Source organism: Agelaius phoeniceus, chromosome 21 (genome assembly GCF_051311805.1).
Source record: "Agelaius phoeniceus isolate bAgePho1 chromosome 21, bAgePho1.hap1, whole genome shotgun sequence".
Lineage (NCBI taxonomy): Eukaryota > Metazoa > Chordata > Aves > Passeriformes > Icteridae > Agelaius > Agelaius phoeniceus.
In genome coordinates this window covers 8,144,703-8,159,550 of record NC_135285.1, presented here as the reverse complement: position 1 = coordinate 8,159,550, position 14,848 = coordinate 8,144,703, and the positions used below count along the sequence as shown (strand labels likewise).

Genomic DNA, 14,848 nt, shown 5'->3' with positions numbered 1-14,848 from the left:
ACAGCTCTTTCCCCTCCTGGTCAGGGTTTTAAGTGAGCTGGCTGCAGGTCTCAGCTCTGTTTCAAACTGCTTGGTGTGGAGCTGCTCACCTAAGGAAGGCTGAGGTGTAGCAAGGGAGAGAAAGCAAATTAATGCCAGTGAAAGCATCCAGAAATAGCAAATTCAGGGGCTAACCAGGCCATGTACTAAATCTTTCAGGAGAGGCAATCTGTCATGGGCAGGGAGGGGAGAGGAGGGAATTGCTCCTGAGGGCAGTTAGAGGTTCAGATGTGGGCAGCTTTGCTCCTCCACAGAGTCCCATGGCTGTGGCTCCAGCCTGGGGAGCCCCACCTGCCCTCTCCAGGATGCCCAGGAGGGATGGGCAGAGCTGCTGCCACCCCTCTGTGTCCCTGTGCTGTCCCTGTGCTGTCCCTGTGCCCATGGGGATGCTCCAGCCCCAGCAGCCACAGCCCAGCCTGGCCCTGTGCCAGCAATAATACGTGGGGTTTAATTAAAACAGTATTTCTCATCTCCCTCATACATTATTTGGTTATTGCTTCAGAATGAGCCAAGGAATTCTTGTATTCCCCCCACTCCCTCCCTCGCTCCTTTAATCTCCTTTCTCCCCTCCTTTCTTTCTGCCCTTTTGGTGTCCTTTCCATCATCTCCAGGGGTTTAACTTTTTTCAGCTGTCACAAAGTTGTTAAGATGAGGAGTCCTGGGGTTCATAGGGACTCATTCATTCCACTGGGATTGCTGGGAGATGCTTCCAGGGAGGCAGTGCAGAGCCTGGCTGAGCAGGGAAGGAGCTCTCAGGTGCAAAGGCTGGAGGAGAAGGAGAAGGTGTTTCTCCATCCCAACAAATCCAACACCAGGCTGGAATTAAGATTCCTCAGTTGTCTGTGCAGCACCAGCACAGCAGGAAAGGCTCATCCATGGGGGCTCTGAGGTGCTGTGCTGTCAGACCATGCAGCTGCTCATTTTGGTGCCCAAGTGTGCCCTGTGTGCCCAGCCAGCCTCCCCACCTGCATCCCTGCCCTGCCCTGCCGGCTGTGCCCTGGGGAAGCAGCGGAGCTGGGACAAAACCAGCTTTGCAGTGAATCTTTTGTGCTGCTCAGGGCTGGGCTGAGCTCAGGGGCTCTGCTGTGAGGGGTGAGGCACCAATATAAAATCTAACCCTGTCATTCCTTCCCTTGCCAGGCCCTTCCCTTCGGAGGAGACCACGGAGAATGACGATGACGTGTACCGGAGCTTGGAGGAGCTGGCAGAGTGAGTGGCCTCACCTTCTCCTGGGAGGGCTGAGGGAAAAGTTCCTGTGGCTTTTCCAGCAGAGGCAGATAAAGTTTGACAGCAGGGCTGGGAGAGCCAGCACGGCTGCTTTGATCCTTTGGCCAGGAGATTTTTGTGCTCTGACAAAAGTCCATCTTTTTCTGCTGGGAAGCCCTGGGAGATGTCGCTTTTAATCAGGTTGAGCTGATGAGTGGCTTGGTGGGGGGTGAAAGGGGCCAAAGCCAGAGGATCCCAAACCCCTCCTGAATCCCAAAACCCTTCATCCTCTGAGGTGATCCAAGCCAGCTCTGGGAGTGAGGCATTCATTTCCTCCCATGGCATTTTTTGGGTGCTGGCACATGGAGCTGCACCCCCATGTGTGATTTTGGCCCTGGGGCAATCAGAGAATAGTTTGGGTTGAAAAGGACCTTGCAGACCATTTCATCCCACCCCTTTGCAATGGGCAGGGACACTTCTCACTATCCCACATGGCTCCAAGCCCCATCCAGGCTGGCCTTGGACATTTCCAGGGCTGTGGCAGCCACATCCTGCCATGGCACCCGTCCTGCTTGTCCTTGGTGGGCCGTGGGGTGATGCTGCTGCTGTCTCTGTCTGTGTTTATCTGGTTTTTGTGCCTGTGCTGGTGATGTAACAGGCTTTTAAAATCAACCTTGAACTGCAGCACACACGGTGAAGTGCAGGCACTATTGGAATTCAATGGCAGCATTCCCATCGAGCCAGGGCTCTGTCTGCCTCATATGGAGGGATGGAGTGCATGGGTGGATGTGTGGCTTTATGCAGTTAAATATTATTGTTCCACAACATAAATAATAAGACTCTTTAATCCAATGAGTTCCTTATGGCTTCAGTTATTACAAAAGTAAATCATAAATTACCAGCAGAGGGAATGGAGTGCCCTGGAATTCCCTGCTTGCTGTTGGCTCCCAGCAGCTGCAGTTTAATAAAATTTTAACTCAGAAAGGGATCTTTTCAAGAATCGCATTTTTTGTGCCTCCTCTCTAAAAGTTCTCAAAATCTCTTTAATATTGGGGTTTAAAATTCCTGTTTCTCACACACAGATGTGCTTTTAATTGGAGAGGGATCTGTGTGGGGATGAGTGCTGGTGGGGATGGCAGTGCTGGCCTAGAAAGGAGAATGGGTTTGGGGTGCTGCCCTTGGTTATTAGGTGCTGGAAGTGGGTTCCCAGCTTTATTGGTTATTTGGTGCTGGAAGTGGGTTCCCAGTTCCAGTCTGCTGGGTACAAGGTGTCCAAGTGGAAACTTCCCAAATTGTCCCTTGGTCAGAGGGGCTGTGATGCCCATCAGATAACTTGGGGGTTTATTTCCATTGATTTCCCTGTTCCGTTCCAGATCTCCAAATTTAACTTCCCCTGTTTTCCCATTCTCTGTAAAATCCTCTTTTTAACACTTATTTAGGACAATGAGCAGGGATTGCACAAATTCCTTCATGCAGGCCTACCCTCCCAGTGCATGGAAACACGGCCTACAAAACAGTGTCAGAATCCACCCACAGCTGCAAAAACCCCAAAAACTCCCTGGAGAACCCCTCAGCCTTTTCTCTTTGGAGAAAAAGCTCAGGAGAAACTCTGAGTTGGTTCTAATAAGGTATTTTGAGGGTTGGTAAATGAGGTTTTTTTTTGAGGAATGTCACAGTGCTTCATTTCAACTTGAGTGGAGCAGTTTGGTGTCCCCAGGTTGAGGTTTTGAATTCCTGTGCTGCAGAGCCTTTAAAATATGAACATGTTTGTGATGGAGGTGCTGATTTGGGGAGCAGAAGGAGCCAGGCTTTGTCCCTGCTGTCCCCATGATGCTCTGAAGAGTGAGCACCTTTATCCTGAGAGCTCTCCCAGCAGGGAGGAGCTGTGGGACAAAAACCAGGCCTGGGCAGGGGCTGCAGGAACAAGCTGTGTGTGAAATCATGGGGCAGCCACGGGGTTCTGTGTGTTTAAAGGATGTTTAAGCCTTGGTGACCCCATTGTGCTTTCACCTTTGGGGTGGTGCAGGGATTAATCCCAGCTCCAGACAGATCCCCAGCCAGCAGATCAAGGCACATAATTGCCTGGAAACAGCTATTTAGTTAAAAAAAACCCCGAACAATTGGTGATGGAAAGGGGAAGGGAAGCTAAAAGGCTATCAGGGGAGCTGGGAAGTTCTCAAATTCCCTATTTCCAGCCCTCTGGCCCCTCGGTTTGCTGTGCCCTGGGCCAGATGGCAGCTTGCAGCCAGCCTGGGCAGATGGCAGGGGCTGCTTGCATTGCAAGTGCTGCTGATCGATGCTGTGAGGAGCTGGAAAGGGACAATTGGCCTCTGCTGCCTGATTTATTCCAGCCTGCCCCATGCCAGGCCCTGGAGCAGCCATTTGGGGGGAGTTTGTCCATGAAATGAGCTGGGTTTTGCAGCAGCAGCAGCAGCAGTGTGTGGGTTCATCCTCTGTGTCCCCACATCAGGGATTGTCAGTGACCCCTGTCCTGAGGATGCTCCTGCAGATCCCTGGGGAGGGGAGCTGCTGCTTCCCACATGGCTGTGGCTGCTGGGAGATGGTGTCAGGAGGCAATTATCCACCTTACTGCCCTGCCAACTGCTTTTCCACCCCCCTTTATGGCTCTTTCAGCTGCTCCAAACCATCCTGGTGCCTCAGAGTTATATTTAACATTTCACCTAAATTTTCTCTGCTGCCACTCGAGCTCTCTCCAGTTATTTTGTCTCATTAAATTTATGGCAGTGATTAATCCTGGCCCTCTTTACAGCCCCAGAGCCTTCTTTATGATGAACCTTCTCCTCTGCAGTGGCACAATTAGGTAGATGACACAGGGCAGATTTTGGGTTCTTTGTTGGCTGCTTGAAGAATTCAGAGTCAGGCAGAAGTTCTGTGAATGGTTTAATGTGAAACATTTAATTTGCATAACTTTCACCTTTGTTTTCTCTTCTGAAAACAATTTATTTTGAGGGGAGGAGTTGTAGCGTTGCATAAAGGACCAAAAAAGTGTTTTAGGCAGAGCAGGTCCCCTCCAAACCCTATCCCTGGAGAGCTTTGTCCCACAGGTTGATCTTGATGTCCCCTGCTCTTGTTTTGAGCTGCAGCTCACTGGGAATTTATCCCCAACAAATTTATTGGGATAATTGTGTATTCCCAACCTTTCCATCCTGGAGAAGAGGGGAAGGAGATCTGCTAGGCCACAGTTTCTCAAGTGATGCCTCTCCTGGGCTCAGCTTCTTGCTGAAGTTTCTCCTTCTTCTTTCACTATTGTCCACCAGCATTGCCCCCCTCACATTTTCCAAAATAGTGCAGTGATCAGCAGAATTTCTCAAATGCATTAAAAGAAGTAACAAGCACAGGAGCCAAGGTGAGATGATAAGTGAGCTGCCACTTTTCCCATTATTTTTATGTTGGACAAAGCAGGCACGACAGCCCCTCCAATAAATGGCTCTGTGGTGCAGGGCACTTGAGCCAGAGTGCCTGTAAATGTGTCTGTCCCTTGTGTGTCACTCCTATTGATTTTTACATGTCCTGCTTGTGCCATTTCTGGGATCATATTGGTCACTTTTCTTAGGATCAGAGCCTAAAAAATTCCACTTGGAATGGGGAATGTAAGACCCAAGCAGAATAGATGGGAAAAGCTTCTGCTATTTCCAGATGAGTGTCTCCGTCCAAGTCCAATCTGAGTAATTAAAACCCTGCAAGACCTTGAGTCCTCCAGCTGCACATCTTGCACTCCCTCACCCTGAAACCCAAACCTGCCAGATGTGCTGCAAATTTAGGGTTCTCTTTGTCCTCTCTGACAGAATGAGGGGTTTGGTTGGAGGAACTGTGTATTTATAGTGCAGAGTGAGGATGAGAAAGTGGGGATTGGGGTGGGCTGGAGCCTCACAGCTGCCTCAGAGACCCTGCAAATCTCCCAGCCTGGACCTGTGGTGGCTCTGAGATCTTCTGGCTCTTTACCCTGGTCATGGGACTGGAAATTTGGGGTTGTCCCTTGGTTGTCTTATTTTAACTCCTTCTGTCCCCTGCTGCTCTTTCTTTTGCTGTTCCTGGTGGTTCTGGCTCTTTCCTCAGTGTGGTTTGGACGGAGTTTTGCTGTGCTGGGTTTGTCATGAGGGTTTGTCCTTGAATTCTTGAGGCTGGTACAAACTCATCAACTTCCCACAGCAGCTTTGATGGCTGGAGAGGCTCTTCAGTGGCCCTGAAATCCCTCAGGGCTTCCCCAGTGTCACTGCAGAGATGAGTGCAGGGTTCCTTCAGCGTGGTGGACCTGCTGCATGTCATTTCTTGGGGCACATTTAGTGATCACAGACTGTTTGTGCCCATAGTCCCTTCCAGCCCCAAACACGCTGTAATTTTATGGATTTGTCCTTCCCTTTCCCCCACTCCAAGGCAGCATCCTGGCACCAGTCCCTCAGTTCTGGGAGCTGCTCCTTGGCACGGCTGCTGCCTGGCTGGGTGGGTGTCAGTGCACAGCAGGCACTGCCAGTGAGGCAGAGCTCAGCCAAAAGCATTGTTTTAGCCTGAAATTGCCTTAGATATGAAAAGCTTTATTCATTATCAGCTTTTCTGGCTCGGCAAGATGCTGCCAGCCCAAAGCTGGTTGCATCCATCCTAATAACAGTAATTGCAAGTGCTGGTGTTCCCTCTGAAGGGCGGCTGAAATCCCTTTCCTAACCCCAGAGCTGTCAATGAATCTCCTAATCCAGGCAGTAGATCACAGGCTCTGATACCCACGGGTAACTCTCAGACTCTGCTGCTTTTATTGAAGGAGTAAATTGCTTTTCTTTGTGAGGAATGAGGTGATCTGGCTTTCCTTGCTCAAGTTGTTCCATCTGCCCGTGACACGCCTGGGATGCTGAATTTATTGCCTGAATTCAGTGTGTCCTGAGGTTTCCACTGGCTAAAATAATCCCAATCCCTGTTTTAAGGACAGGGAGGGTGTGTATTTTCAACTCTGACAGGCGCAGGGTGGGGACAGGTGAGGATCAATATGTGCCAAGCAGAGATGTCAGCATCCATACAGCCCTGCAGGAGCTTGGCTGCTCCAGGAGAGGCTGATCCTCGTGCTTTACTGCTCTCCATAAAAGCTGCCAGCCTCTGGTGTTTCTCAGAGATGCACTGAGAATGTGTTTTAATAAATAACAGACTGCTGGACCGTGGTGATGTTGTAATACTGCCACGGTTGTTGGGTTTGAGGAACTCTGCTGCATCCCCTCCAGAGCTCTGGAGTGGAGGTGCCTTTCTGGGTGTCCCCAGGATGTGGGAATAGTTCCTATTTTTTTCCCAAACCAGAAATTGGAGTAGAGAAGGGCTTGTTCTGCCGTGGAGCACCAGGAGAGGGCTGGAGCAGCGAGGCTCAGCCCCTTCATTAGGGGAATGGAGCTGTGAGGGGTGGGGGCAGCATTTGTGTCCAAGGGCTGCTGGCACTTCTGAGGTCAAATCTGCTGGATTGTCCCTTGGGAGGTGTTTCTTTCCTAGTGGGAAAGGCCTTGGGGCACCCACCCTTCTCCAGTCTCAGCCCATGATTGAGCAAAACCCATCTGGCACCTGGGGACATGGCTGAGGGGTGCTGGTGCTGGTGCTGGTGCTGGGTTCAGGCTGAACCAGATGTTCTTGAAGGGTTCTCCCAACCCTGATGATTCTGTGAAAGCCCCCTCAGCAACACAGCCCTGGTTGTGTTGATGCCTTAGGAGGAAATGATGCCTCAGGTTTAGCTTTTCTATTTTTCAGATTCTGCGCTGCTTTAGTGTGTGGGTCTGAGCTTCACATCAGGGGATGGTGAGCTCTGTGCACAGAGCAGGGAGACAAAACAATTCCTGCTCCAGCTGGGCACCAAGGACAAATGATCCAAATCTCAGCCCAGGAGCACAAACCCCGTGGGCTGGAGAGAGAAAAACAAGCAGGGTGGGACTGCAGGGGCTAAAGCTGGGATGGGACAATGAACTGCAAGGTGCAAATGGAGCAGAACTGATCACAGTGACAGACCCCGTGCCTGGTCGTGCATTTTGGGACCATTTTGATTCATCTTGGGTGCCTTTTGGGACCATTTTGATTCATCTTGGGTGCATTTTGGGACCATTTTGGTTCATCTTGGGTGCAGCCCTGGCTGGGCTCTTGTGCTGCCCAAGGTGGATCCCTTGAGGAGATCCTTTTAATAAATCCCTGCTTTATTCTTTAACTCTGTCCAGCCTCTGTTCTAGCTCAGCCTTCCCAAGGCATCATTCCCACACCCAGCTGGGCTCCTGCCCGTGCCATTAACCCAACCACACATTCCCAAAACCCCTCCAGCCATGGAAATGATGTATGGAGAGGCAGCCAGCAACCCGAGAGGTGTGGGCAGGGAGATTCATCAGGAGCTGGGAGTGACTGGCTCTGGAAGAGGAGCAGAGCTGAGAATATAAATATTGGTGCAGATAATAACAGTGATGCCTGGGAGGGGGAAGATGGATCACCAGCTATTAGTGGGCATTATTGCAGCAGCTGCAATGCATCACCCGGGAAGAATGGGATGGATACATCATGCCAGTGTATTTATTTAAAATCCCCAAACTTTTATTGAATAAATCTGCTTGTATAAATAGAAAGGGCCGTATTTAAGCAGCCTGGTTTTGCAGGCAGCTGTGCTCTGCTGCTCCCTGATATGTAATAGAGAGATGTTGAGTGTCACACTTGGAGCACAGCTTTACACCTAAATTTATTTGTGTGTAATTAATGCCCCTGTTGAAAGGCACAGCTCGTAAAATATGCGAATGCTGTTTGATATTCCAGCATTTCACACTGTCCTGATCCTGTGGGATTGACTTCAGTGGGAGCTGTTAGCAGCCAGCACCTGTAGATCTAAGCACTGGAATTATTATTGTTAATTGGTATTTAATATGGGCTGAATTTTCAAAAGTATTCCGAGGCTGAGGAGCCCCTGGGAGGGGTGTGGAGGCTCAGATGATAATTAATTACTGAACAGTATCACCTTTAGCACAAACTGGGCTCTACAGCTCCGGGATGCCTTTGAAGCCTGGGACTGCAGGGGCAGCTCCAAAGTGGTGGGGCTGCTCCTCAAAATGTGATGTTTTGCTGCTTAATTTCTCCCTGCTGTAAATGTTGTTGTTGGCCCCTGCCCAGAGCTGAGTGCCTGATGAGATTGTTTTATGGTGGTCAGGAGAGCCTCCTACTCCTCTGGGGAATGCTGGATTAAAACTCACCCAGTTCCCCATCAGGACAGGGTTTGGGCTTTGTGGGAGTTGGTCATCACTCAGATAAAGGGGTGCAGAGTGTTTAAACCTGCATGGGATGCTCAGGGCTGGTCCTGGCGTTGCTGTGGGCCCTGCATGGCCCAGGGTTGGTTCATTAGAGCTGGGATGCTTCTCCTACTGCTCAGAGACATTGGTTGAGTGTTTAATAATAATATCTGCTCCTGCTTGGAGTGGATCTGGGCTCCTACAGCACTTTGCACCCCTGGCTGGACACGAAGAAACATTTCAATGAGGAAAAGCAAAATCAGATGAAGAACAAACACAGAGCCTCAAGCAAAATCCAAAGGACCAAAATCCAGCCTTAGAGTGAATTCTCTGAGCATGATATGAAGTCACTGAGGCAAGAGCTGCTCCTGGTCCTGAAGAGGAGGAGGTTGTGGGCACTTTTGGGGCAGGTGGAGCTGGAGCTGGTGGCTCTGGTGGCTCAGATGGTCCCTCTGGGCTCTTGGCTGGCAGATCCATCTCAGCTGGGCCCATTAGTGCTGAGCAAAAGGCTCTGCAGGGGCAGAGCTGGCAGCCCGTGGTGCTGTGGGCATCGTGGGCATGCCTGGCACAGGGCACAGAGCCTGGCACAGGGCACAGAGCCTGGCACAGGGCACAGAGCCATTCTTGGCTGTGATCCCTGCTCGTGTCGAGCAGCGTTCTGCCTTTTCCAGCCTCCAGCCAGCGGAAAGAAATGTGCAGCAGGCGCTGATCCGGGAAAAACAGAGAGCAGGGCCTGAATTCCCACAGGATTTTCTTGCTGGGATTCTCCTCCCTCCTTGGTGCTGATGAAGTGCCAGTGGACATCCCCTGGGTGTCATCCCTGACTCCTTTTCCTTTCTCCTTGCAGCGAACACGACCTGGGGGAGGACATCTACGACTGCGTCCCCTGCGAGGATGAGGGCGATGATATCTACGAGGATATCATCAGAGTGGAGGTTCAGCAGCCCATGGTAACCACCCAGCTGTGTTCTCACAGCTCCACCTCGCTGGCAAGGGGAGGGAGAGGGGTTCCAGGAAGGAAAGAACTCCCTGCCACTGGCAGGTGATGCTGCAGGGAAGGGAATTGCTGAGTCGCTCCTCCAGACGGGGATGGCACCAGCCCACGGGGGTTCTACGGGGAGTTTCCCAGCCCAGCCTGTCATCTGCAGGAGCTGGGGAGGAGGGAGGGAAAGGGAGACCTCTAATAAGCCCTAAAAGAGAAGCTAAAAATAGGATTTTGCTGCTGCTGCTGCTGAGGCTGTGTCGCCCCAGCCTTTGCGGGGAGGCCCCGCCTGCTCCGTCAGCCAGAGGTGCCACTGGTATTTTTAGTGCAGGGTGACAGATCTGTGTGCCAGGGATCCAGCAGCTGTCTGGGCCTGCTGCTCCTCCCTGGAGCAGGAAGATGTTTACAGTGGAGCTTTCTGGGGCAGCAGGGACCAGTGTGGCATTGGGGACACCCCGTTTGTCACCTCTAACAAGCCTGAGTGTGAGGCAAGGACAGCATCATGGATATCTCCAAGGGCTCTGGAGCAAAAATCTCACTCCATGGATGAGCCAAGGAGGTGTTGCTGGCCCTTGCACCTCCCCAAGGTGCCCACAGCCACCTCCCCACCTATGTCCCAGAGTGTGACCTTCCAAATTTCCTCCCCTCCCTCCAATATCTGCCTCCCCCAGGCTCTGTTCAGCCACTAATTATTCTCCCCTTGTTCACCCCTCCCTGGAACAAAGCAGGATCAATGGGCAAGTTCAGTGATCAATTCAATCCCTGGAGGGGCTGGAGCCTGGGAATGCAGAGCTGCATCCATGGATGTGCTCTGGCTCCTCAAATAATCATAAACCCCTCATTCCATCCCTTCACACCTTGGCTGCAGCTGGAGGAGCTCCCTGCACACCAAAACCCCCTCTGGATCAGGGAGTTGGGCCCAAAATATTCCCCCTGATCCTGCCAAAGTGCTTGGATCTGAAGGCAGCACAGCTCCAGTGGTTTTTGCCACCAGTTGCAAAAGTTACTTGGCCCAAGAACTGCCCCAGGGAAAGGTTTTGGTAGGAATTTCCTGCATAAATGGGAAAAAAATGGGGGAAAGCTCCAGCAGCCAGGTAATATAGGATTAAGGTCAGTGGAATTGGCAATTTTTCACTGTCCCCTCCACATTATTTAATGTTTTCTGCTGAGCAGTTGAGAGCTGTGACTCCCTCTCACTCCCCTGAGCAAAAGAGTCTATTTTTAATATATCTGCCCCAAAAATTGAACGTTTTTGGGTAACATTTGTTGGCAACAGCGAGTGTGTGATGCTAATGGCTTCTTGTATTTCTGCATGCTTCAGATTAGATACATGCAGGTAAGATGAACTGATTAAAATCTGGGGTTTCGTGCAGCTGTGAGTTCTGAGGGGGTGGACAGAGGGGCTCTGTTCCTGTGCATGATCCACAAAACCCCAGCACTGAACTCCCTCCCAAATTCAGATTCTGCCCTGCCAAGTGCAGCAGCTCCCAACACGTGGGCCCAGCTTTACAGAGCAGAAGAGACTCCAGGAGTTGGGGCTTTGGGAAAAGCACATTTTATCAGATTTGACCTAAAATCAGGAGAATTGGAAACCCTGGCCAGGGATTTGTGTGAGTCTGATGTATTATTTGTGACCCACTTAGTATCTGTTGTGAGTTTCATCTTAAGCAATAAAAAAATTAAAAGAGAAAAAAATCAGCCTTTATCTCTTATTATTCTTCTTTAGCTGATAGCCTTTGGTGGTGTGGCTGTAATAAATGCAAAAAATGCAGTGTTTTCCATCTTTAAACATATTTAATAACACAGCCAGGGTTCCTCCTTATATTTTTTTGGATAAAAATAGTTCCCTTTAGCATAAACCAGTAGTGGTTCTCTCCTGATTTTCCAAACTTGTGCTTGGGTGCTGTAAGTGGAGCCCCACCAGGTTGCTGGGCCACCCTTAGCACCATCTGACCATGAATTATTTTTCCTTTCCCTAGAAAATGGGAATGACAGAAGATGACAAAAGAAATTGCTGTTTGCTAGAAATCCAAGAAACTGAGGCCAAATACTACAAAACCCTTGAAGATATAGAAAAGGTGAGAGCTGAGCCCTGCTTTCCCCAGCAGCCCTGGATCCCACATCAATTGTGCTGGGTTGGTTCTTGCTCCCAAAACTGGGAGATGTGAGGGGCAGGATGGAGGAAAATGGGAGAGGAGGGGGATCCACAAAACCCTGACATGCAGGAGGCAAAACCAGCACCTTTTTTTTTGTGATTGCTGCAGATTAGAACCAGGCTGAAAACCCTCCTGCTGTGTCCCCCCATCCTGGGGTGAGAATCTCCCACTCCTGGCTCAGCCAGGCCGGGTTTGCTGATAAGAGCTGTGTTTGCAGATATCTCTTATCACTCTGATTGCCACGGAATAATTCCTTTATTCTGAGTGCTGGAGCTGGGCTGGCTTGCCATTGAAGCTAATTGGATTAAAGGGAACGTTCTGCTGCCTAAATTCGTGGGGGTTTAATTGGTTTTGATGAATTATTGTGGCTCCTTTCTTTTAAAAACAAATGAAAGGGAACACCTCAGCAATGGATGGAGCCTGGAGGTGGTTCCTGCTCCCAGGAAAGCAGCAGGAAGGAAGAACAATAATGAAAATCAAGCTGCCATTTCTAATCACCCTGATGCTTTTGTTTCCTCCCCCTTATGCCATTCTTTCCCTCTGTCTGTCTGCTGAAAGTTCCCCCAAAGAAGCTGTGAGCAAAACTGGAAAAAGAATGGAAGAACATTTCCCATTTTCCAGGAAAATGTCCCAATATATTTGTCATTTATGTTTCCAAGGAACCCTTGCTCCTTGGAAACAGCCACAGCCCTCTGGTTCAGGAGAAAGGAAGAGTTAAATTATTGCTTTCATATCAATTAAAGCTTGCAAAGGCTTTGCAGGTCCTGGTGGTGTCATGGGTGGAATTTCCCCTCCTGGGTTGTTGTATTTGGGGTTTTTTTCGCAGTCCCAAGTCACAACAGAACAGTGGATGTTGCTATTAATATGTATTTGTTCAGAAAGGCATTGCCCATGTAATCACATCACTGCTGCCTTCTCAAGGGCAGAATTCCAGGGGGATAAAGGGCTGGGGAGCTGCTTCAGTGCAGCCAAGGACTGCAGAGTGCATTTCACCCCCCTGCTGCAGCTTTAGCAGGGGAAGGGGCTGTGGGCACCCATGGGTGAGGGTCTGGCACCTTCCCAGCCCTGGAGATGCTGTGGGAGCTCAGGGATGGTGCACTCATGGAATTCCTGCTCCCACTTCCATCCCTGCTCATCCTCTGCCTTTGCAAGTGCTTAAACTCATCAAAACCTGCCCAGGTGAACTCAGCTGGTGAAGCAGAAATTACAGATCCCTTGCACAGCCTCGTTCCCTGCTCTCCAGTACCTCAATCCCTTTTCCATTTCCCTCTTGCAGAACTACATGAACCCCCTGAGGCTGGTTCTGACTCCCCAAGACATGGAAGCTATTTTTATCAATTTGGAGGTAACACCGTGGGCATTGTGCCTTAAATCTTTGTTCTTTTCACAGCAGCTCAGCCCTCTCCCTGCTTAGGAGGAGGTTTTCTGATTTCCTGTTAGATTTGTGCATTCACTTGGAGAGCTCCAGCCTTTCGTGTGCTGTGGAGCTTAAAGTGCTTTAGGAGACATTCTTTAACACTCAATTTTAGAGGTGGGGAATATATGAACTCTAGGAAGGAAAACAATTCTGTCTAGTGGATGTTTCAGGGCTGGGGCTCTGGATTTTAGCTGGTTTGGGCACAGGGTGATGAAGGGATTTGTTTCTACTGTGGTTTGCACAGGGTCTGGGTCAAAACCTCATCTCCTCCACTCCTTCCATCCCAAATCCTCCTCCCTCCCCACCCTGGGGCATTTCTCCCTGCTGGAATTACCCCCCTGTCCTCCAGGCCAGGCAGGGCTGCCTCCCACCAGAACAACTTCCTTTACAAACCCCTAAAAGAGGGAAAACCCTGCCTGGTGGAGGAGGGAATGTGCATTTCTCTGGGCTCTGTTTGCCCACCTGCTTTGAATGTGTGTAAAGTGTTGGCTGTTGCTTGGTTTTAGGACCTCATTAAAGTGCACTTCAGTTTCCTGAGAGCCATCGATGTCTCGATGATGTCTGGAGGAAGCAGCCTGGCAAAAGTGTTCCTGGAGTTCAAAGAGAGGTAAAGGAAGCCCAGGCTTCAGGCAGCTCCAGTTTGAACAGATTTGGGTTATTTCTGGAGATTTAAACAGAGTTCTTGTTACTCTCTACTGCAGCCTGAAAGGAGGTTGGAGCCAGGTGGGGATCTGTCTTTTTTCTCAAGGAACAACAGGACAGGAGGAAATGGCCTCAAGTTCCACCAGGGGAGGTTTTGAATGGATATTAGTGAAAATTTCTTCACTGGGAAGGTTGTCAAGCACTGGAACAGGCTGCCCAGGGAGGTGGTGGGGTCTCAGTCCCTGGGAGTGTCCAAAAATTGTGTGGCTGTGGTGCTTAGGGCCGTGGTTTAGTGGCAGTGCTGGGTTGGTGGTTGGACTCAGAGGTCTTTTTCCACCTTAATAATTCTGTGATTACAGAGCTGCCTTTCACAGCAGCCCAGGTTTGCATCCTGCACAGCAAACTGCTCTCAGGCAGCTGAAGCATCACTGAGAGCTGACAATAAGCAGCAAAACCCAACCACAGCTTCAGGTCACCCAGGGCAGAGGCTGGGACATCTCCCCTGTAACCACCAGCATCCCTTGGATCCCTGCTCCTGCAAATCCCTGGATTTTCCTTGGGCTCAGCATCCCCTGGGAGCCTGAATACCCAATGTGATTGTGGGGACAAAGATGATCTGGAATGGAGCAGAACCTCAGTGGCCTCGGGGGGTTTTGTGTGGTCTCTGCAAGGGCTGTGATGTGGTGGGGTGACTCCTGTGCAGGGCAGATCAGCCCTGCTCTGATCAAAGTGATTCCTCACCCTCAAAGAATCTCATCTTTGGCCCAGAGCTCCTCCTGCACCTTCTGCACGATGAATAAATGTAAAAGTTTCTCTCACAAACAGAATCAATCCTGGCTTTTGGCAGCCGCAAGCAGGAGCACCCCAGCATGCAGAGATAAGGTTGATAAAAGCCTTTAATATCCTTAATACTAATCAAAGGGTGATTCATTGTGGAATGGTGCCAGGCTGTTATTTCACTGTGATTAAACCAGTGTCTAGACACAGAAATGCCATTCAGAAGTCAATAACTCCAGAAATACCATCTGCATTAATAACACCGTGAGGTCACATCTTCCATCATTCTGGGGGCCTCTTGTTATAAAGGGCATTTTTTTTTTCTGGCTTAAATTACAAAAATATTCCAAAGAGGAATGCAAATAATTTCAAAATACTCATAAAACTC

At 50.0% G+C, this 14,848-nt stretch overlaps 1 protein-coding gene across 7 annotated transcripts in view; it reads left to right on the top strand.

The window, feature by feature from the left end:
• The window catches only part of VAV2 (vav guanine nucleotide exchange factor 2), a 120,524-nt gene that overhangs the window by 84,001 nt on the left and 21,675 nt on the right, over positions 1 to 14,848 (top strand). For 4 of the 7 annotated variants that reach the window (XM_077189314.1, XM_077189312.1, XM_077189311.1 and 1 more), the window contains exons 4-9: positions 1,180 to 1,248; positions 9,334 to 9,436; positions 10,790 to 10,804; positions 11,448 to 11,546; positions 12,901 to 12,969; positions 13,548 to 13,648. In XM_077189314.1, coding sequence (XP_077045429.1) covers positions 1,180 to 1,248; positions 9,334 to 9,436; positions 10,790 to 10,804; positions 11,448 to 11,546; positions 12,901 to 12,969; positions 13,548 to 13,648 — 456 coding nt within the window. The remainder of the gene's footprint in view (positions 1 to 1,179; positions 1,249 to 9,333; positions 9,437 to 10,789; positions 10,805 to 11,447; positions 11,547 to 12,900; positions 12,970 to 13,547; positions 13,649 to 14,848) is intronic. The other 3 variants (XM_054646551.2, XM_054646552.2, XM_077189313.1) reach the window with 1 other exon arrangement.